We start from the raw sequence: 24289 nt of genomic DNA on the forward strand, positions 1-24289 counted from the left end.
GCTCGATGGGAAGAAGTGCTCCCACTTCAGCTTTTCTTCCCATTTTCACACTTTTTAATTGTGAAAGCACATTCCTGGCTGCCTCACTGACCTGTAGAACAGTGAGAAATGTGGCTCTCCTGCAGGAACGTGGGAGACACCTTGCGTGTGGACTGCAGGAGAGGCCCAGACAAAACTGGAGTTGTAATGCAGGCCAGGGTGTGCTCTTTTTTCCAAAATTTAACCAAAACTATTGATGCTGTGTATATTCCAGGTGGGTGTAACTGGCTGAGCTATTTCTCAGCTACTTCCTTTCTCTTCACCTCATATGCCCAATGTAGTGTGGGTCTGTCTCACTTCAGGAGTCCTTTTCTTTCTAAGCTTATCCTTATAGAAAGATGAATCTGGATTCTTGTGTTTTTCTTGGTTGTGCTCAAATTTCTGCTTGTCTCCTGCAAGCAGACCACTTTGTCAACCATATATTGTGTTTAAGCTTAACCAGCCTGTGAGAACTTGATCCAAAGTTCAAGAAAACTGTTTCATTAGGTATAATACTAGAATATTGAAAAGGATCTACTGTTCCACTAGTCTTGACTGCTATCAGATTAATTCTCAGTGGAAAAGTTATGTGTTTGGGTACTGCAGTTTAATATATTTCAGCGAAGGCAAGGGAAATAGCTTGCTTGGTAATCAGGCAAAACAGCTTTTAAGCTCTTTGGCTAATTTCAAGAAGAAAGAAACAAAGACATAAACACAACATTTTTCTTAATCCTGCAGATGCTCCTGTTAGTTCTTAATTAGAATTATCTTTCAATAGTTCCATCAGGTTTCTCACTCTTTAAAATGTTTACTTTTTTCCAAGTACCCAGTTTGAAATCGGCTAATGTCAAGATTGTTGTTTATATTGGCTCATTTAGCAGATCATATTTTCTGAGGAGATGAGATTTTATCCACAGGTGGATGTTTAAGCAGCAGTAAGTTCAGCTGTTACTTAATGTAAATTGTAGCATTACACTATATGTGATGATATTTAAAGAGGCTGCTCTCTGTCATCATAACAGTCCCAATCCTTGTGATTATATAAGGGCTAATAAATAATCTTTTACAGGAAAAAGGAATCTAAGACCACTACAGAAAACACTTAGTGGCCTAATATTTACATTTATGGCAAAAGAGGTGGTGGAACATCATTGCTCTTTGGCTTTCAAGGTTGTAGACTGGAATGTTCTGTCAAAAAACAAAAAGGGGTGATGGGGGCAGGAAGTCCTTAACTGTGGAGGCTTAGACCTGCCTTTGTACTTGAATAGCTGTCAAACTGCAGCTAGCAAGCTCTAGCTAACTGTCCTTGCATGGGCACAGGCTGGCTCTCTGCTTCGTTCTCTGTCAGCTTAACCCTGTGAAAGACCAGTGCTGTTGGTGTCTAGCAACAGAGCGTGCACTGCTGTGGCTGGTGTTAGGCTGATGTGCTGGAAACAGCCCAGGAGGCCTTCAGCCCACTAACTCATGATATCCATGAGTAACTTCTCTGTTCACTGATCTGATGTCGTAGTCATTTACCCCAAAGCAGGAAAGGGTTCACAATTATTGAGAATTTTGAGTCCCAAAGTAGTAAAACTAAAAAATAAGCATTATGGAGTGTAACTTCTGGTTTTCAATAGGAAAAATATGATTTCATGATCCTTGGTTAGAAATAATGGTATCTAAGTAGCTGTCAAAATATCTCTCAAACTGGAGGGAGTAAAAGAAGCTATTTGTTACAAAACTGACAAGGATAGAACCCAAACCTGTAGGGGCACAAAATGTGTGCTGTGATAACAATTTCAGTTAGGACAACTGCAGTTTTGACTTACCTTCAGGTAGTAGAATATCATTGGGTGGTCTGTAGGATGTTGAATGACGGGAGCTGCTCGGCCCCACATTTCAACTGCTTGCAGCCTGTTGTGTGGTGAGTGCTGGCAGAGTGAACTCAATCCGGGGAAGCAGAGCAGCTTTCCAGTTTGTTCCATAAAGTGCAGTGCAAGGAAAATAACAATGAAATAGTGGAGTGCCGCCAGTAACGTGGTAGAATAAGAGATCACATTCCTTAAGCTGTTTAGTGAATGTCTTTTTGGAGATGGTTTACCTTGTTACTCAAGTAATAAGCATATTACCTGATGTAATTTTTTTTCTGGGTTTCTAGGGGTGAATTTTAAGGATTCTGGAATGGATAAATGAGCACAACTAGCACTCTTACTAATTTTTGTTTCATTTTTCTTTTAAAGTTTTTTTTGAGTCAATCGAGATCTTCTTGGGAATACTTCCCTTTGTATCTTGCAGGGAGGACCACGAGTACTTACCTACCTGGTATAGTTCTGTTTTCCCCAAAGTGTTTCATACTAGTCCTTTTTTGTCATTAAATTCTATGTGTTAAAGTATTCTTTGTCTTTTTCAACTACATGGGGATGGCACTAGCACATGCCGTTTCCTGTCAGTTGTTCATAATTCTAGATCTGTCAAATCCTATGGTAGCTGGCAATAAATAATTCACGAGATCTTATCAGAAATCTTGAAACTCATGTTATATTGTCATTCGTTAGCAGCCGTCCATAAATAAGAACTGTAAAAATACTATGAGATTTGTTCTGTTATATGTTGCTGCAGGGTCTTTCATTTGAGAGTTCCTGATGGCAAAAAAGAGAGATCCTCTTTTAATTAGAGGTATATTTGATGAAGGGTGGATTTTATTTTTCTTGTACTCTCCCTTTATGTCATGTTCCTCATAGTACTTGAGTTACTTCCCTGGCTTTTTCGTTTGTTTTTATTTTATCTTATTATTTTTAGTTTGGTGTAAATTGCAGCTCCCTAAACACAAAACCTTGAGTTACTGAATATGGGCAAAGACTTTTACAGAAAAGGTCTTCATTTTCAGTGTCTGTTATTTCTGCTTCGTAACCTACGAAACATATCCTTTTAGCATAGGCTATTTCTGCCTGTGATGGCAGAAGGTTTTTTTTATTCTAAACTGTGACTAGGCTGTGGCTATGCACTGTGTGTGTATGTACAGAAAAATATACACATAAAATTCTGGTAAGCACATATATTCAATGAAGGATGGTGTCATAAAAAGTGTTTTGTTTAGTTTGTATGTTTCTATCAAAATAAAAAAGAATCTTGTCTCTTGGAAGATGCATAACAAAGTGTAAAGACAGATCTAAGCCTAGATTTCAACACCATTTGGGTTTTTTTTACTTATGGTGGTCTTCCTCTTGAATCTTTCTTAACAATTCTGTTCTTTGGAAGAAATAAGATGTACTTTTGGATTTTCTGTTTAAGCAGGACAGCTGGGAAATTGTAGAAGGACTCCGGGGAGCAATGAATTGTACCCAGGAGCCACAGAAACAGGAGGGCTGCTTACTGAAAAAGAGGAAATGGCCTTTGAAGGGCTGGCACAAGGTAGGAAATGAATGTGTATCTGAAAGCCTGATGCCATGCAAGTGGGACTTGGTGTGGTTTTGTGGCAAAAATGTTACTTAAGAGCAGAGAAAGTGTTCTCCAAACAAATGGGGGGGGGGGGGGGGCGGGATTGTGGTGGGGTTTTGTTTGCGGTTTTGGGGGTGGTTGGTTTGTTTGTTTTTAATTCTCCGCATTTCTGGTTACAGAGATACTTCTTTTTGGACAGAGGGATTTTGAAGTATTCTAAATGCCGAGCTGATGTAAGTGATCCGACACCCTTTAAGGCCATTATAAAGTGGCAACACTATTTCATCCAAAATAAAAATAATTCCATATTGTTGGCAAAGGGAGAGAGAGTTTCAGCAGTTCTAAACAGTAGTGTGAAGGGAGGAAAATGGTGGTTTCAGGAGGTAATATCTATCCTTTTGCTTTATTCTGGAGTGACTGTATTCTTTTTACTTTTTTGCAGATAGAGAGAGGGAAGCTTCATGGCTGTATTGATGTTGGACTTTCTGTCATGTCTGTAAAGAAATCAACAAAATGTATAGATTTGGATACAGAAGAGCAGATATACCATCTGAAGGTAGGTCTTCAAGATTGTTATAACCTTACTCCCAAAATAACATTAGCTCTGTATCGTGGAGACTTTTTTAATAGTAGGAGGTCTGTTAGTTGCACTAATAACTTACTTTATAGTCTCAGCAGACTAGTTTACATTTATAACTTGAGAGGCCTCATTGTACTGTTCCAGAGTCAGTAACCCTGTTCTGAATAGAAACTTCAAAGATGCCTCATATTTAGCAGCACTCTTTTCACCCAGCACTTTTTTCAGCAAAGGGTATGCACTTGTTGCACAAGTGCTTTTATTTTCGGTAATTGTATCTCGCTCTTTGTCTTATCTATAGGAAGTATTTTCCACAGTCAAATGTGTAGGTTTATCTATCCTTGTGGAATAAATTGTTTTGAAATAACTCACCAGAATCAAATTTCTATTTGTGTTTAACTAAACCTTGATGAAACCTTAAAAATGGCAATTAAGAAATGACAAATTAAATGGTTTTGGTTTTTTTTCTTTATATTGGGGGTTTTTTCCATCTAGAAGTTGCCAAGTATTGTGTTCTGCATTGGAAGTCATAACTATACTAATTGAAGTTTCTCTTTTTCTTGACTATCCTGTGATTGTTTTTCTGTCATGCTTAAGCTCATACAGTATGCATTTTAGTAGGAGCATGATTAGAAGAACGTTCCTGATATTTTGCTAATAAAGGTCAGCCAGGCTAGCTGTTTAATGAGCAAAAAATATCTTTGTTTCTTTGTTAGTGATTTTGAATGTGACTGTTATAAAAACTGAAATTTTGTGTAGGTGAAATCTCAGGAGCTGTTTGATGAATGGGTAGCAAACCTTCGTCATCACAGAATGTACCGTCAGAATGAAATCTCCATGTTTCCTCATGATGTCAATAATCTTTTCTTCCCTGTGTCTACTACTGCGGACTCTGTCCCTGGTTTCTGTGATTCTACTCTGGGTAGAAAGGTAATGGTTATGATTTATAAATAATGAGCTTTCATCAGGGATTAAATTAGTCTGACTTGTGTTTATTAAGTAAAGAGCGTAATGGAAGTTTGTGGTGGGGTTTAAATTATGTTCTAAAATGTCAAGAGGAAAATTATGTTATTTATTGATCTACTCCCAAGCAGTTTTCTCTATGATGATATTAAATTTTATAATATTGTCTCATTGGTTTAATGCAGTAAATTATATTTTCATGATGACTTTTAAAACTGCATATTGGGTTAGAATCCTCATAATTTTTGAGACATATATCAGTATTTGTCTGATATGTGCTGGTGAATACAAGTCTGGGTCACAGAAGAGCACTCAGCTAGATTTTTTTTTTTATTTTTTTTTTTCCCCCCTTTAACGCTTTTATTTATCCTTTAGCTAATAAAATCTCTCACCTTTTACAATAATGAATCTGACTGTGCTGCCTGAGGAGTATATAGGAATTATCCAAGAGCCATCACCTGTGGCTACTATTTATATTTTTAACTGAGGTAAAAGCATTATTCAAACCAATCCAAGGACCATGTTGTAGGTGGGTATGGGGTCTGGATGGGTCCAGTCAGCAGCATGCTTCTCATTAGGTAATGTCTGTGACTGTTAGTTTCACAAATGACCTGACAAATGCTCAGTCTAACACCATAACTGACCTCTTTGATGCAGTCTTATGGAAGAATGATTGTGTTTGTGCCTTCAGCAGTCTGCACATTGACTGGCTGACGCTCAACCAAAGAAGCTCTTCTGCTACGGTTTAGAACCAGTGATCTCTTTTGAGAATAATGTCTTTTTTAGCAATATTGTGTTACTTGCTATAACTGAAATGGCGCTCCCTTTCTGTCAATACCAGAGTGTCTCCTAAGCAGCAGTCACCTCTTTGTTATCCACCTATCTAAGGTTTTCTTTTGCCTGGCTATATTGGTGTATAGTGGCTGAGTGGGCTTGTTCCCCAACACCTGCAGTTCATCACTTTGGTACGACTATTCTGTAACTGACTATGAGTTTTACCAAACACAGACATGTGCCTGAACAGCTTTTTGCTAGTGGTTGAGAGGGAGGGGATCTGTGGAGCGGTCAGCTGAAAAAACAGTAACTCACCCTGAAGTAACAGGGCTGTTCTGCAAATTGCTGTCTGCATATTTTCCATGGTGCCAGCACCTCTGTGGCACTGACAGCCTGCTCTTCTGAGGCTGTGTCTGCAAGGAAATGGCAAACCTCCTGTGGCTGTTTAGTTCTTTCCTCCCAAAAGACAGCAGGGATAGAACGGGAGAAGAATATCAAGGGTAAAAGTGGAACATTGCAACATTGCAAAGCCCATGATAAATCTATGCCTGTGCGCGCTCTCTCTCTCAAAAATATCCATGTGACCAGCATATGTAAAATCTATGCTTACTGTCAGGAAACTAAGCATTTCTTCTTTGGCATGAAAGACTGTAATTCACTTCTAATTTATTAATCCAGATTTGCACTGCAAAGAAGCCCTACTTATTTTCATGTGAAAAATAGCAGGGGATAGTTCTTAAGCTGTAGTTAATCACCTTAGCACTGCTGAAGCTAAATGGAAGTTTGCCAATTTATACCAGCCTTAGCTTGATGTTAGTTGATATCAATCCAGCAGTTAGGTTATTTTGAGAAAACTATATCGAGTGAACTTTTGCATTGCATTTTATATGCTTTTAGAAACACCTGATCAGTTTTCACAGCTGTTTTTTTGTTGTTCTTGGAAGGTAGGGGTATGTATCTACATATGTTTACATGGAATGCTTGGATTCTAAAGCTTAGCCATGCTGATCAAAAGCAAAACTATGCTAAATGAAGCTACACAAACTCTCCCTTGCCTGTTTCTTGGCAATGCCTACTTCCTTCTTCCCTCCTGCTCATGCCCCTCATGTATATGAGTTCTGGAAAAGTTGGTTATATGAGATAGATTTCTGAAGAGATAAATGTGGGATTTGTTCATAAAATGCCAATACAATTGTTCATCTTTAAATTCAGTGTACTTGTGCTTTTAAAGGTGCTGAGATTATTATTTGGGTATATGTGTATAGATGATTAAAGCTCATACAGCTTTATGTAGGAATAAAACAGCTAAACTACACAGATGAATTTAAAAATAAGTGTGCTTATTGATGCTTACTACTATTGCATGCTGACTATACAAATTGACACGGTACTGAATGACATCACATGGATAGTGCATTTTATTTTATTCTGCAACTCAAGTTGGAGCTTATATTGTAAATTTAAAAAAATCAGCTAAGATAACTGCAACTGACTGAGATGTAGATGATGTTTCCTATGAATAGATTTAAAACTAGTACTACCTGAGTTTTGATATAAGGTGAGCAGGAGGTAACAAAGTTTGTGAAGTGTACGCTTCAGAGAAGAGCTGAACAATTTGGTCAGCTTTTCTTATAACCAGCAAAGTGGTCATGTAATGGCACTTAAGATGAAACATTTTAAAACTGATTTTAAGCGATGTTGACAAAGCATGTAATTTGTGCAACTTCCTGACATAGATATTATTAAAGATGAAAGGTTTAGTAAGGTCTAAAAATAATTAGGCATTTGAATGGCTATTATTTGTAGTTATGTTAGAGAAGAAAATAGCATTATAGGTCACAATCAACTGGTAGTAGTATCGGGTAGAAATTTCTTCCCATTGGAAATTACTTAATTGTACTGCTCAATTAGCTCTTACACAGAATTTCCAGCATGTCCTGAAGCATCTGATAGCGGGCACTGCTGAAAATAAGATAAGTTTAAAAATGGTTACTGGGATGTTGTAAAAGGGTAGTATTTACGCAGATGAGGTATGATCACGCATATATTAAGGCCTGTCAAGCCAAATCCATGCTAAAGTCATACAACCTTGAGTAAAATTTTTAAATAACATCTAGTAGATCTTGCTTTCTTCACTGAAAAATAGCTTTAACAAGTATGTGCATGTTACATTTAAGTTACTTTTGGGGCTTCTTTGGGGAACATGGAGAAGAAACAGAATGTCCAACTTTGGTCCTGTTCAGATATGGTGCTTTAATTGTATTAAGTTGACTTACTTTATGCAGAACTTTGCCCTTCCTCAAAATTTAGTTTTCAGCAAATTTTTATGGTTCTTCTAGTATTTCTACTGCTTGTAGACAGTAGTTATGTTGGATATCCTGACATTATGCTCAATGACTGTACACCTAGTCTAGTTCATACACTTTTTTTCCTCCATATTATTGATGCCTTCAGTCCTTGTCCCTGATAGTGGACCTCAACTGTTGGTTGTCAAAATTTTTGCATACAACATTAAAATATTGTTTGTTAATAATTCACTTATTATTCTTTGGAACAGGCAGGCAGCTTGACCAAACAGAATTCGTTGTCAGCTGGAGGTAACTTGTCATTTTCCTTTTCGAGTAATGAGTCCAGGATTTCATCTTGGCTGCAGTCTTTTGAAGACATGGAAAAATGCTCAAGAGGTAATGATATTCGAAGGAAGTTGAGAGTAGCCTAATGTTTCCCCTAGTTTTTCTTGACAAGAGTACTACACCGTAAGTAGTCATTACAGTTAGAGTTTTCTCTGAAACTGGAGGGAGGAAAGGAGTGCTTGATGATTTACTGGCTATTTGTTTTCAAAAGGACTAGTGATTTTGGATGTGGGGGTATCAATTGTGGGCACTTCTTCAAAGAAGCTATATATTTCAGTACATTTTATTCTATATATGGACATCACCTTCAGTAGTAAGATTTGAACTTTCTTAAGCTGGGTATTCAAAAAAGGGAAGCATCCAAAATCTAGTCATTTAAAAAGCACTAAATCTTTATACTTCAAAGTCACCTTCTGCTTTCATGCTTTCCTAAGAGCATGAAGATCTTTCTCATGTTGGTAGTGTCTGTGTGATACTTATTTGGTGAAGTTCTACTACCAATGAGCTTCAGCTCTAATATAGAGGAGACTCATCTCTAGCTCTGAATGTACAATTCACTGTTGGTGCCTATGGCGTTGCTACCCTCACCATGAGGAGCTCTGACTAGTCCCAAACTGCAGTAATTATCACATTATTCTCATTTTTCTGCAGTCAACTAGGATAAAATATCATGGTCATTATACACACCATATAGATGCATTTCAATATTTTGAATTTAAACTTGGAGGTAGAAGGATACAAGCTCTTTATGCAGTTGTCTAATAATGTGCTTTTAGTCAATGAATAATTTAAGCTAGCTACAATCAAAATAAGACTAACCTCCAAAGAAAAAAACTTTCAGTGTGTCTGTTACTTTAGGGCAACTGAAAATATTCTCTTGTTCAAAACAGACCTCTCCAACTGTCATGCATATTTACTGGAAATGAACCAGCTGTTACAGAGCATGGATGTTCTTCACAGGACATATTCAGCGCCTGCTATAAATGCTATGCAGGTTTGTTGTTTAAAAAGCAAAACCAAAAAAGTTTTCCCTTGCAATTCCAAAAAACAACCCCAAATCCTAAAGGATCAAGGTATTCTTGGCTCTGCTAGTTTTATGGCAAACTGTATTATTTTTGTCCTGTGTGTTGTTAAAAGGTTGGACCTTTTGAAAGCCCAAAGAAGGAAAAGAGAGCACACAGGAGGTGGCGATCCAGAGTTGTTGGGAAAGAGGCTAAAGGAATGTTACAGGTAACTTCTGTCCTTTCAGTGCCCATCTTTCTACAAATCTTAGTTGTTGATCACTTCTTGGTGTGACCAGTTTAGGAAATACGAATCCTTTCTAAATAGTGTTCTATGCTAGCTTGTTTTAAGTGGTGATATATCAGACAAAACACAAATATGTTGTCACTGATATCTGCAATAGGATCTATGCTGTTACCTTCAGGAGACTGGTCATGTTTTTTGCCCATGTTTTCAATCTGCCTCCAGTTTGGGGGGTTGTGGTGTTGGGTTTTTTTATCAGTACAGATTTTTGCAAATTCTCCAGATAGTTTAGTACACATTTGCATCCAGAGGCCATGTGATTAGATACTTATAAATGGGGAGAAATAGTATAGCATATGCTACAGCTCTCAGTGGGCTTGTTTCTTGCAGTTTTGCCAAATCTCCAATTATGGTATCTTGGGCAAAGTTGTATCTATGGTTTCATTTGCCAGGTGTCATCCATTCCAAGGCAATTGACAGTAGTTTTTCCATTTTTGGTGTCTCCAATGTAACCCAGGTGGGTACAATAAAACAAAATTTTCTTTACAGTTTGTAAAAATGTCACAAATGGCTATTCTCCTTACAGGTGCCTTCGGTATTTTCTGCCCCTATGAGACTGCATGCTTCCAATCCAAACTTATCTACAATAGATTTTGTAGAGGAGAAAAATTACTCCGATGGCTCTGAAACATCATCAGAATTTACTAAAATGCAAGAGGATTTATTTCACATTGCACATAAAGGTAAATGAAATTATTTTGTACATGGTTTTTTATCATCACAATTTAAATAATTATGTAACTTCTGAGAATGCTTCCTGTTTACTGTTTAGAAAAAGCAGAAAATGCCCTTCCTTCCTTTAATTCCCTTAAGGAATTGGAAATGTTGAGATCTTGAGTCAGTTGAAAAAAGTGGCTTAATCATCACATTTTTTAATTTTTTATTTAATAAAGGACAGACCTTTGTTTTATGTGCTAAAAACCCGGATTGTATTTTTTTGCCAAAAGGTAAAAATCCTAAAATCAGTTGCTATAAACACAACAGCAGATTATACTTTTTTGTGTTTGCATGCATATGTGTGTATATGAGCACATGTATGTTTGTATATTGTGTGTGCTTCACTGTATTTCAGGGTCAACATTTGTTGGTGATGCAAGGGTTGCTATGGTAGTAACCTATTTTTAGTGAAAACAGAAGAGTAAAATCATGTAAACCAGCCAGAGGGGCAGCTTGGCTGGAAATGTTTCTTCTCTCAAAATCATTTTTCATTAGCAGTGCTTCGCTCTATCACCCTTGCACCAGAAACATTTTTATTGTTTAAGTGATCTTGGTGAGGAAGGCACTTAAGCATTTATATCCAAAAGACTTTCGGAAGTATTGGCTTTGTCCCATTTTGCACAAGATAATGGTTGATGTTATCAATAAGCATTCTTTGCTTGTTTTTCCCCTCTGGTGCTGATATATCTTGATTCCATTACGTAAGGAATGTATCTAAGTAGTAAACTTTATAAAGTCAATTATATTAAAAACTGATGTATGTATTCCAAAAAGTGAAAAGAAGTGGGGGTGGGACGCAGTTGGAAAAGTTGCTATTAAGCAGACCAAAGAAATTACCTACTCAAGATCATCTTACCTGAAATGTCCATGTCAGAAATTTTGATTAGATTGACCCATGCATTTGAGCGGACAAATGATTTGGTACTATTTAATACAGTATTATTTTATTAAGAGTACAAAGAATTTTTTTCCAAAGTTACTTTGTACCACACCCCTTCCAAAAAAGGGTAGTGAAGAAAACTTTTGCTTTAGTTTTTGATACAAATTAAATAAAATGTAACATTAGTACTTTAGTATGTAATAATTCTTGAAAATTTCAGTTAGCATACAACTTACTAAATGACATTTAAGGTCACTGAAAATTCTGGTTGTGTCATCCACTTATGAAAGGCTAACAAAATAGATCATAGTGGATACATCTTCCTCCCCACCCTCTGTGATACTGTTAAAGATTTCTTAAAAAAGGTTAAAGTATGAGAATTAGCTTTGGTAATTGCAGTGTTAAAATATACCTTAAGAAGAATATTTTCTTAGAAGAGTAAATTAGGTTATGTCAAATACTCAATGAAGTGATGATGATTCAGGTTAACTCAGAGTGGATGATTAGAAGAGAGAGGTATCAGATTTCTTGTTCTTTGCCCTTTCCATGCATCCATGTTCAGATTTTATATCTCTATTTCCCTGTAAATGGATACATTTTTGCATTGGCAGTTCTCATGGCTGTATTGCAAGGCTTGAGTAGACCCTCAGAAATCCTCTTAATTCTCCAGTTAGATGAATGTTGAAATCCTACATAAAAAAAATATTACTCAAATTTTTATTCCTTGTGGTTAAACAAAAGATTAAATGTCTTAAAAGTAAAAAAATAAGGAGAGTGCATTTTCCCTTTAAAAATATAGTGATTTTAAAATTGCATGATCTGTTGTCTGATTTAAATGTTTCAGGCTGGGGATGCTGGCTCAGGAAGGAGTAGAAGTAGCAGCATAACATGCACAACATCCAGGATCTGACCCTTTGAGTCACTAAATCATCTAACAAGCTGAAATTTCTTTATCCCAAAAAGAGATAACAAAACTCAACACCACAGTTGACTTGCTTGTGGGGAAACTACTAACTCTATAGCTGTGACACAGTATGTGTTATAGCTGCTTTTTTGATTATTTTTTTTCTATTTAATCTTTTTTTTCTTCCCTCTCTTCTCCCCCACTGGAATTCTTAAAGGAATGTGGAATAGAGTCATGACCATCTGAAGATTCAAGCTAATTGGGGAACAAAAGCAAGTGAAGAGCAGATGTGGTTAGTTAGCTTTGTTGCCATCTGTCACAAATAATCACAGTAATTTTGACTGTGGCTAATATAGTCAACATGGTAGCATTCACCATAAACATTTATCCTACTAAAAAATCTACCCTATAACCTTGATTAATATTACTTGTTTTTAGTAACCCACCCTGGATCTCTCGACCTAAATTCTTGTTTCTGTCACCATAAATGATGTTTCGTTGAAGTTTTACATAATTGGTATGTATACAATTGATAGCTGTTTTTAACTGTCACTTTTTATGAAACGGTTCTAGTTTACTTCACCTTGAGGTCAGCTTTCAGCACCATATCTACAGAGAGAGAAAAGCTGAAGCAGATGCTGGAACACGATGCATCCTCATCTCCATCTGCACAAATAGTTGGCTTGAAGAATGCCTTAACATCCGTAAGTGACATGCTGAAGTTCAGCAAGCTTCATTGTCATCAGATACTACTTTTAAATTTTATAGTAGTTAATTTCTGTTTCTTTAGTGTCTGTTCTGTGCTAGAATTTGCAGTATTGAATCATAGTAAGTTATTATATATGGTGTTTTTCAAAGACCCTTTCCTAAATGTTAAAGGTATTGTGAAATCACTGAAGTTTGATAAATTGATTTAGGTATATAGTATAATCTGTACCATTTGATGTTAAGAATCAGAGGGCTGCTCTGTGACAATGAGTCTACTTTCTCTCAAAACATACACTGCTTAATCACTCAGTTCTGGTGGGTTGTGGGTTTCCTTTTCCTTTTCCTTTCCTAAACAGCACTCAAGTATTCACTGTATGACTTGACATAAAATAAAGGTGAGAGTGGCTGAAAGCACTCAGCTGTCCCTTCTAATGCACTAGAGCTTCACCATGCTGCACCAAGACACTGCAAAGCAAATTCAAGTACAACTTGTTATATTGACTTCCAACCTTAATTATCTGTTAGTTGTCTAAAAGCAGCAATGGAGCTGTTAGGGCAGAGTTCTAAATGACAAAAGATTGTGCTCTTTAAAAAGGTGAGGGGTTTTGGTTGGTGTGGTTTTTGTAATTGATTGAGACCAGAACTTTCAGGTTGGTCATGTTTGAACATGTCAACCAAACAGTGATCTGATTTCAAAGTAATGAGGGCCACCGCTACCATGGTCTTAAAATTTCAGTGTTTGTTGCAAATTCATAATCAGAGGCAGAGGAGGCTCTCTGGCATTGATAAATGTGATATAGATCATCTTAGAATTATTTCAGTATGAAAATCCCCTTTGCTTTACAAAAGCTGTGTATGGTTATAGTTCAAGTGTATAACGTGCCTCTTTGCCTAGACGTTTAGAGGTTGTGATGTCTTCATAGTATTTAGAGAAAGCTGAAACCTGTTGCATAACTATACTCACTCACTTGCACTTCTTTATTTTTGGCTTTCAGATGTTCCACTTTTGATATTTGAATAGGTGACTTTTCTTTTTCCAGTGTTATTTGCCTACCATTTTATATTAAAAAACAAACAAACAAACAAAAAAAACAAAAACAAAAACCCCCAAAACCCCCCAAACACTTTAAGATTTCTGAACTCAGTGAACACTCAGCTTAGCATGAAATTTTTTTTCTAGGCAATGAAATTCCGTTGTCCATCTTCGTCCTCTGTCTTTAAAAAGTCATGCTTTTAGGTCTTGTCTGATACTTATTAAGCCTTTTGTAGCCCATCCAGAAGTCACCTGTGAACCTTGGCTGCTTCAGCAGAGGTTAACACCTCTGAGAGCTATTCTTAGTCTGCAGATATGTAAAGCCATGATGCTAACAGAAATTTTCTCACCCTGTACAGCAGAAATCCTGTAGGAGAAAGTAATAAGCTTCCTTTGAAGATGTATGGAAGCACAGATATGATAAACGTGACATATTTCTAATACTTCCTTGCAAGACAGTCCTGTGTTGATGACTTTGACTTAGTGTTTGTTGCTGTTCATTTCAGTTTGTTTTCTGTACATGAGGAACAAAAAATCAGACTCACAGGATGAAAGCTATCAAACAAGTCTGTTTTGCTCTCATCAGCCTGGCAGGGGAAGAAAAGTGAACAGATTTAAAGTGGATAAAACACCATGAAATTAGCATCTCTGCTTCTTCCTCATTAAGATAGTATTCTTGACCTACACATAGTCTAAGAAAAGCAAATACAGAATGGGGAAAAGTACAATATTTTTATTTTGGGGGAAGGAAAAGACAATAGAAGGAAGAAAACACTTTGTATCAAACAATGAAAGTTGGAAGATGCTATTACAGGAAAGCTGTGTAAATTCTTTTTTTGCACTTGATGTTGTGGGTATAACACATACTTGAACACTTGGCGCAGAAGTGATATATGCTGCCTGTATGGCGAATTCAGACCACACATACGTAAAGCCAGAAATTACTTTCTCCCCTCCATTATCACTTCGAGCTTACTACCTTTCCTGCCCTCAAGACTATTTCCAGCAAAAATTACTGTCGAAATCAGAAGCATTTGTGGGACAAAGTGAATGTGTAAACAGCAGGGTTCTCCACATCCTAGTATTGATTCAGATAACTAAAATGAGCAGTAAGTCTTCAGTATTGTTCCAAAATTAGTAACCCAATCTTCTTATTCAGAGATAGTTTCATTGCAGGCAGGGTTGCATCCTCTTCATAGGAGTCTAATTGAACAGACATCTGTCCACCAGATGCACCCGGCATGAGTAAATAACATGTAACAAACATGAGTTTGCAGTAGAGACTTTTTATTCTGATCATTGCCATTACAAGCCAATAGGACACAAATTGTACCTGTACCTGTCTGAATTTAAGTCTTATTTCTCTGTCAGCGGAAGGCAAAGGGAACTGTCAGTATAGCAGGCTGATGGGAAAATCAAATGGTTTTGGATGTGGCAAGAGTAAGAATTAATGTTGAGAGAGGCTAGGTTGGATAGGGGTGAAGGAAGGGAGCTTGAAAAAAGATGCACAAAATTAATTTGTAACTTACTAAATCAGCTAGCAAAACCTGGTAACTTGAAATATCCCTGCCATCTTTGGGGTTTTTTTCTCCATTTATGTGTCTTTTCCATCACACTGAACAAAAATAGTTTTAATTTGCGAGATAAGGAGCAAGGTTTGAAGCATTTATAATAAATGATTTCCTGAACCAGTAAAAAAATCGTGTGGTGGTAGTGTTTTATACTGCACTTTTAAATACTCTTTGCCCCTTTTTACATAATAAAGCCATGTTCAAGTTAGTTGAGAGAACTTTATGTCCCCAATATTTTTGTTAAATATTCCAGGCAATAGCACAAAACACAGATCTTAAAGACCGGTTACGCAGAATACATGCCGAATCTATGATCCTTGATTCAGCATCTAATGCAAAATCAAGTCCAGATTTGGTGAAGGTGGGTATGGATTTCCTCTTTCAGTGATGTCTGTTCCTCAAGCCCCTACATCTAGACAGTGCTGCATAGCTGCATCTTGTCCTGTTCTTCATGTCTTCCCTATGGTGTATTGTGTTAGTAAAATGAGTCTGCTTTCATGGTTATGAGTCATTTCTGATGATGCATTGTGTAATATTTGATTTCAAAGGCTTTCCTTGTGAGCAGTTTTCCTGAGCACACTTCCATTGCTTTTTGCTACTGGTTCCTGGTGTTCTCCCTCGCCTCCTGCCCCGCTTTCTATTCAGCATGAACAGAGCTTCTGTCTTGTTATCCTCATTCTACTATTTCTCTCCCCCTTATTCCCTTGTTAACTTTCAAATTCTGTAGTTCTTTCTGTTGCCTGTCTAAGTATTGTTAGCCCAGAACGCTGGCTACCAGTGTGGCTCGTGTAAGGCTTAGAACAGCTATCAGACATTTCCATGAAAGGATCAAAGAAATGAGACGTACAAGAGCCCTTTCAGCCATTTAGTTTTCTTTGTGTGAAGCGAGGGAGTCTTCTACATATCCAGTTAGCAAGTTTGAGACATACTGATGTTCAGATAGTTTTTTGGCTTCCTGCAGAATGCATGTGAATATGATGTGTTTATAGGTCATAAGATCTAGGTGTTAATGGTGCTAGTGAGGGAAGCAAGAACTGTGTTATTTCTGATGGATTTTCCTAAATGTTAACTCATACAGAAACTTCTGTTGTACTTGTAGTATAAAGCTTTCATTAGAACTTGAGTGGATATAGTGCTGGGGGTTTTATATAACTTATTACTTCCTTTTATTTTTAAAGACAGTTTAGTCATTCCATCTGTTCACTTCTGGTTTCATTCTGTTTCAGTAGAGCTGTGTTTTGGTCATATTTAGCTGTTCGTTTGATTGGTAGTTGATCATTCTAATGCCTTTTGCTTTTAATCCCATGAGAATTTGAACAGCACTTAAACCACTATGCAGACAAGCATTAATGCATTGTTTTTTAATTTAAGGAGTGAGTTCTTTTCTTACTTAGTGGAGGTCCTTGCAATGACAATAGATTATTTCTGAAACTTGTTCTATGCACTATACACACACACAACAAAAATAGCTTTCAAAAGGTCCTTTAGAGGTTTCATTCACAAATTCCTTCTAGCATGGTTTGGGATAGAACTTAAGGATGAAATCGCTTATACTGGAGAAGTTTCATTTTAGATTTTTCTGAGAGCTATGATACAGTAGTGCTGCTGTGAGGAAGACAGGGCCACTGCACAAAACTTGGCTTTAAATGATACATCAGGTGCTATGATAGACCTGTGAAGATTGAAGCAGTATAAACTAGTACCTCAAGCCTTTGCATAAGGTAAAAGTTTAGTTTGTTTATTGGGCAGTTTATGTTGTCGTTTATCACACCAAAGTGGGAACATGAAAGAAGACAACCTGAAACTCTCATGTGATAGATATAAAAACTTGCTGTTTTTATGAGTGTTTCCTCCTCAGATTCAAAATAGTATTGGAAACAATCCCAGTAGCAATGCTCACATGTGACATGTGTAAGACTTTTTTTTTTAATTTTTTTTATTTTAATTTTTTTTTTTAATTTTTTTTTTTTAACTGGTAGTCTGGTATAACTAACTGCCTTCCCACAGAAGAGACGATGTTGAAGTTTCCTCTTTTCTTGCTGCTGTATCAGAAGTATTTAAAAAAAAAAAAATCTTTTGTATGATAAGAGTTTTGTTTGTTACCATGTCACCATTATCAGGACATACTGAATAACATTCCATACTATAGTAAAATCTACCAGCAGAAAAGCTTTGAAAGACTTGTCAATTTGATTATAGACTTGTCAGATTGTTCATTATGTTGTTCTGAAAGTAAAACACTACAATACCTGCAGAATTATGATAGGACAGTCATGGTTACAAGTTAATAAAGCATCTCATGCAGAAAAGCTTGAGAGCAGCTAACACACTCCTCTGGGCCAGCCAGCTCTTTTCCTTAGAGTTGGTGGAGTTATCAGGGAAAACAATAGTGCACAATGTTCTCCAACTTTTTTACTGCATCCACAGAATGAACCAAGTGTCACTGGTCAACTGGTCACCTCACCTTTGCTAGGCCACCTTTTGGAACTCTGCTTATGTCAACGATCTGTAGAGCTTCTGTGGGAGGAGTTACAGAGATCTCTGTAGCAGTCAAATGTGCCTGCGGCAGCAAAAGCGATGTCACTTACATGGCTTTGATATGTTGGTTTGGGTTAACACAGACCTATCTCAGGTGTGGATATGAAGGAAAGCTTTCCAAACCACAGCGTAGAAAATTATCTAGTGAAGAAAGAGAGCTAGGAAAGCATTGCTATTATATAGAAAGCAACTTTGCCCCTCTGAATTTTGTATGCCAGTGCACCGTAGGCTTTGCATTAAGCAAGGCTTGGGAGGGAAAGACTAATTCATTTGCTAAGATCAGAAGGGAATGTGAATCTAGGATGTAAAATAAAGAGATGGGACTTTTGTTCTTTTGGGGGCTTTTTGATGATACAATTGTGTATATCTGGCTAAATCACTCAAATACCAAAGCAGTTTTACTTTTTTTTTTTTTTAAGAAAATGTACATGCACTGCCACAACTGATTTACTAAATATGCATTGCTTTTTTTTTTTCCCCTTCTTTTTTTCTTCTTCTCTTTGGTCTGTTTTACTTTGGTTTTAAATCCCTTCCTGAAACACATACTACCTTTCATTAAATTGGAGAGGAGCATGTGCAATCTTCTCCCAGTGTTTTACAGCCCTTTAAGTTATGTGACTGTGGAATTGCATGCATGAATGCTATTTGTGGTACTTCTCTCAAAACTTTTTATTTCTTTTAAACAGGAAAATTCAAGAGAAGAAAGCAGAGGTCTGGTTCACCAGGTCTCCAATGAAAGCAGGCTGTCTATAGCTGACTCTCTCACAGAATTTTTTGATGCACAGGAAGTCCTACTGTCTGCTAGCTCTTCAGAAAATGAGGTCTGAGCATTAAGATTGACATCATTCCGATGTAGTTTCTGATCTGCTATTTGATGTGCAGTCTTTCTGAGTGCTAACTGCACATCAGATGACTGCCAGAAAATGAAAATATTCAAAATATTTAAAAACTAATATGCTGTTTGTATTTATTTGTTGTTACATTTTACTGTGAAGAGACAATGATAATTATTCTGGAGAAGTCTTATATGCGCATTGAGGCAAATGGCAGTTAGGTAGCTAGTATGCAGATACTGCATTTGTTGTACTGTTTGCCTTGAGTCGTTATACAGGTGCTTAAGAAATTGTATCACAGAAATATATATTCATACCTGTCTTTGTGGTACCTGTAGGTACCCTGGGGCTGATGTCATGCATATTGAGACTTAATACCTCATTCTCTCACACTCCATAAAAACCTTGGCTTTTGATAGGAGGAAAGCCTTCTTAGCTGTGGGGCCAAGAAGACGAAGCATGTCTCCACTAAAAGAATAGTTGAATTTTCAATGAGGGTGATCTCTCCCAAACTCAGTTGTGTTGTCTTGGGACTTCTTAGTACCTTCCTCTAACACAGCGTAAACAGTTCAAATCTATTAAAACAATACTTGCAGCAGAAAGTAACAATTTTAATGTGCTTATGGTGTTATTTTAATGAGTGATGTATCTTGCTTATTTCCCCACCCCACACTCAGGTATCGGATGATGACTCGTATGTAAGTGATATCAGTGATAATGTCTCAGAAGATAACCTAAGCAATGACATGGAGAATGAAAGACAAACTTTAGGTAAGTTCAGTATTTTATTATACCATGTTTTGAGAATTTCCTTCCTTTTTGTTTGGGATATTTTTTTCTTCTCTTACTAGCAATAATTTGATATTACAGGTTTTGAGATGTAAACAGCCTGTGTGTTTTCTCTTACAGCCTCAGATTGGTTTTGAACAGCACATTCTGGCTAATCTGATTAACAGGGTCCGGGCACCATTGATTAAGCAGGATGGTGGGTTTGTATCAGCAAAGAAACACCTCTTTTCTTGGCTGCTTTGGTGCAACTCCCACTCCTTTTCAGTTCCTTTCATGGCCACATGACTTTTCAAAGTAGCAAGGCCTAGCTGCTTTCTTTTTTTCGAAAAGTAATTTTCTTCTTGTCACTCTGTTTTTTTCAGTCTGCAATTTAACCACCACATTCAGAGTTCTGTTGTTTTTAGCAGAACTCAGTGTTTAAAGGAACATAAGAATAATTACACGCTGGCAGGCCTGGTGTGTAACCACAAGGATTTCTTTTTTGCATGTTCTAGTCATGATAGTCTTGTTAGTACATATCCTTATGTAACTGTCTTGCTAATTAGAGACAGAATCAAAAAAAGAGGTAGAAGAATTGGTCATAACAAACTAATTGGCTTTGTGCCTTCAACTCCTTTCAGCTAACCACGATGTTCTTCCCATTCTATCAATATATTTTTATCTTCAAAAATGCTGAACAATGGTTTCTTACTAGCAGCTGTTTCCTGATCATCTCCAAGGACCAGTGGATCCCTATGAACTTGGGTAGTGTGATATGCCTGGAGATCTGTTGTATTCTGTAACTGTTTAAAAATGAAGATTTCTTTTGAAAGATAGGAAAGAATACAGATTGATTTGTCTCATGATCTGGACCTTAGAAAACTGTAATAGTGTGGCTGTTCATCTTCTTGTAACAAAGACTATCACTGAAGCTCTTCCATATCAGCAGCACCTCCATGTGCTTCTGGTACCTGCTATTTCTGTGCTTTGGGCAGCCTGCCACTCCCATTAATAGCAAACTGGATGTCTTTTTCCCTACAGGGTTTTAACTGAACCATAAATTGTGGGATTATGATAAAATCCTCTGGCCACTGTAACATAGAAGGTCAGACCAGATGATGATAATGGCCCAGTCTGGCCTTAAATGTCATTGAGTCTAGCTGGAGGTCAGATGTCTTAATCTCCTTCAGTATTGTTGCTGGCCATTTGTCACAGGTCTTGCAAACCAAAACCGCACGGGCTTTTCTTTTCATCGGGGGTGGGCAAACTTCACACTTTCTGAATAGAAAATTTGGTATTTAAATTTCTTAGTCATTTCTCTACTCTGTTTTTTCACCAGTTTACCCCAGTTAATGGGCTGGTCCAGAATACGTAGTTCAGTCAATTAGTATTCTGCTTTTAATCAAGATGTCAAAGGGCATAGCTAAATCCCATTTCAGAGAGCTCTTTTGAACAAGGATAAATTTTTAGCATTTACCTCCTTTCTCTCCAGATATCCCCTCATTCCTGAGGCATCTAAGGGAACATCCTTCTTTTTGGCCTTTTCTGATATTAAATAAATTCTTCCAAGAGGGAAGTATAGGAGCCAGCCTCTTAACTCTTAACAGTTTAATTGTTTCAGGTAGATTTTTTGATTTATAGTGCCCATGCCATTTTTATGCAAAAAGAAAGAGATAGGCTATAGACTGCCAAGAATTCACCCGTCCTTGTTACAGTAACTTGGTCGTGTGAGATATTAGGACTCCTAGTTTGTGAGTGGCAGGAAAGATGCAAACTTCTTCCTCAAAACTTTGAGACTGCTGATTACACTTGAAAATCTCCATCTGAGGCATGGGCTAGCATACATGGCAGTGATGGAGAAGTTAGCCCTTGTGGTTATCTGTACTTTGTCACTGTTGGAAGCACTGCTGATATCATGCTTATATCAGTGGACCAGCAGAGGAAATACTGGTTGAAATCATGCATTTAAGAGCAGTGATTCTTTGGGCATGTGCAGCACAGAAAAGATGTGCTGCCCAGTGCTGTTTTAATTCCTCCAAGACAAAGCTGAGTGAGGAAAGCCAGATGAGGACAGGGGTTGACAGACTGGGGCTATATCTGAATGTTTCCAAATGGCAAGTGATTCTAGGGCAGGAGCTTCCTAGGTGCTTCTAAGGATGTATAAAGATAAAATATGTTCTTGTAGTGGCAACCGTATTCCTCTCTGGAATGAGATTGATGTACAGCTAAGCAATGTAATCACTTCAGACTAGTGCCTGTTGCAGAAGCTTGTAGCTCTATTTTGATCCTGCCACAAATCATTTCATGGCACACTTAGAACTATTTCTTCTGTTCCAATTGCTTTGACATAGCAACACAGACCTCAGATATTCATGTCAAGGACTCTTTACATGAGTTTGGTTTTTTTTTGGTTTTTTTTTTTTTTAATCTTCAGTGAACCTATAGCTCCACATTTCCTTCAGCTTTTCCACCTTTAAAACAGACCATTTCTCCACCAATGTATGGGTGTATCTAAAAGTGAACATCACTAAAATTTCTTAAATGCTAAGCACTATGGGGAGCACTGTGGAAAAGCCTGCATGTATATCTGTGGTGCAGTAAATTTCCCTGGTAGGAGTATTAAAAAAACTAGGAAAAGTTAGGTAGAAGTTGTTATTATGCTTGGATCTGTAAGTTACGCCTTGCCTTCTGAGAAGTGTCAACTTAATTGAAGCTCTGTCAAGGAGGGAGGTTTTATGTCCCTTAAACAGATAGGAATCCATCTCTGTTACAAATAAAATACTTACAATATTTACTCTTTCAAATTCAGTGCAAAGCCTGAGCCTTTTTTATGGACTTTAAGGGGAAGGAAGGTCGTTTTTATGCATCTTTAGTACCTGGCATTTATCTCAGTTAACGTACAGAAATTAAAAACTTGTTCTTAATTTTATCATTTTTATAACAGGCTATCTTCAAACCACAAGTGAAATACTTGAATAAATTTTGAGGGTGGAAGGAAGTTTTGACAGAAAAAAGATGGTTGCATTTTTAATGTATGTTTGCAAAGGGGATGAAACTAAGTAAACAGTGAATTGACTTGTTCTGCCATTTCCTTCCTTTTCAGACTGTATTTCTGAAAGTGGAATTGGTTGCAATTCTAAACGGAGAACATGTTTACCAGCTCGATGTCCTAATACAAGTAACATCAGCCTATGGAATATCCTGAGAAATAACATAGGAAAGGATCTCTCCAAAGTGGCCATGCCTGTTGAATTAAATGAGCCACTTAACACCCTTCAGCGTCTCTGCGAGGAGCTGGAGTACAGTGAACTACTAGATAAAGCAGCGCATACGCCTAACCCATTTGAACGGATGGTAAATATGTTATTCCAAATAGTTGGCAGCAATTCAATATAATTAGAATAAATATAAAAACAATCTGCTAAAGAAATGAAGATGTTCTGTTCTATTTTTCTTTTCCTCCCAGCTCAGGCAGACTCTCCAAACATGTGTCTGTACATACTTACATACCCACTATTTTTACTCTTCTGCATAATTTCTGTTGCTTTGTCAGGAGGTCTCCCTCCTCAAGTACCTTGCTGTCCTGCAAGGTTAAACGAATAAGTAGTTTAGTTCTGTTCTGCAGCTCTTACAGAGTAAGATTAAAAATTTACAGCAAAAAGGTGGGGGGTGGGATGGGGGGAAGGGGTGGGTGGTTGAACTAATATACTTCCCTCTTGAGTATGAAAGTTCCAATGTATCTTTTTTTTTAAGGGTGTCTAATCTGGCAATGCATTTGTGCATAGAGGATGCTGGATCTTCCAGCCCTACACTACTGTGATATCTTTATTAAACTAAATGAGCTCCATTTGTTTTATTAACTGGTTTTGTGAAGTTTTGGGGTTGATCCAAAATGTTCAGGATCTCAAAACTGGGCAATGTGAATGTATGTTGGGTACAATAATGGTGTCATCTTCTGCCAGTGCAGAACCCTGAATTCAGCATTTGGCAAAAGAACAAGAGAAAAATGTATTTCAGTTGTTCCACTTCCAGATGCACAAGAGCTACTTAACATGTAAGCCCATAAATAAAAGATTAAAAGCTCTCTAAATTCTCTTAAATGAAAGCTATAGATTTTCCCTTAAACTTAATTAAGCCTTTTCAACTCAATATATCTTATCTTAAAATGAGGTAATTAATGAGTGTAAATAGTCGTGTTATAAATACTGTTTGAAAAGCCTCTTGCTCCATTCTGACACTCTGCAAGGGTTACAATTTAGCGTCCTCAGGACAGAGTGTGTGGCTATTAACTGGGCTTTTTGGTGCATAGCTTTTTTTTGTTCTCTTGAGAACGTATGTTAAAAGGAAATGCGCAGTAGTTGTTCATATGGGAGTGAAAATAAGCCTTTTCCCTCCTTCCCACACCCAAGCATCTGGAAATTACCTCAGAATGGAGTATTTTTTGCCTTTGAGAAATTCCTGAGGCAAAATTAATGCTAGCTGTTGTTGTAATTGCAGTAGTTCATGAAAGCGCCATTCCAAAGTGGATTCAGTTTTTGAAATTGTGGAAGCAAAGCATCTACGCTTTCACAAGGTGAGGAAAAGGGAATGAAAAGGGAGAAAACTGGTACAAGAGAGACCTGAATTGAACAATCCCAAATTCTAATT

General features: G+C 37.2%; 1 protein-coding gene across 8 annotated transcripts in view; it reads left to right on the top strand.

Annotated features, from left to right (window-relative positions):
* Window positions 1-24289, top strand: part of OSBPL3 (oxysterol binding protein like 3) — a 96356-nt gene that overhangs the window by 51645 nt on the left and 20422 nt on the right. For 5 of the 8 annotated variants that reach the window (XM_030009314.1, XM_030009317.1, XM_030009315.1 and 2 more), the window contains 13 exons: window positions 3292-3411; window positions 3618-3671; window positions 3881-3994; window positions 4775-4945; window positions 8310-8436; window positions 9276-9379; window positions 9523-9615; window positions 10217-10373; window positions 12765-12895; window positions 15757-15864; window positions 18728-18862; window positions 19552-19645; window positions 22746-22996. In XM_030009314.1, coding sequence (XP_029865174.1) covers window positions 3292-3411; window positions 3618-3671; window positions 3881-3994; window positions 4775-4945; window positions 8310-8436; window positions 9276-9379; window positions 9523-9615; window positions 10217-10373; window positions 12765-12895; window positions 15757-15864; window positions 18728-18862; window positions 19552-19645; window positions 22746-22996 — 1659 coding nt within the window. The remainder of the gene's footprint in view (window positions 1-3291; window positions 3412-3617; window positions 3672-3880; window positions 3995-4774; window positions 4946-8309; window positions 8437-9275; window positions 9380-9522; window positions 9616-10216; window positions 10374-12764; window positions 12896-15756; window positions 15865-18727; window positions 18863-19551; window positions 19646-22745; window positions 22997-24289) is intronic. The other 3 variants (XM_030009319.1, XM_030009320.1, XM_030009321.1) reach the window with 3 other exon arrangements.

The sequence above is a fragment of the Aquila chrysaetos genome, chromosome 3 (genome assembly GCF_900496995.4).
Source record: "Aquila chrysaetos chrysaetos chromosome 3, bAquChr1.4, whole genome shotgun sequence".
Taxonomy (NCBI): domain Eukaryota; kingdom Metazoa; phylum Chordata; class Aves; order Accipitriformes; family Accipitridae; genus Aquila; species Aquila chrysaetos.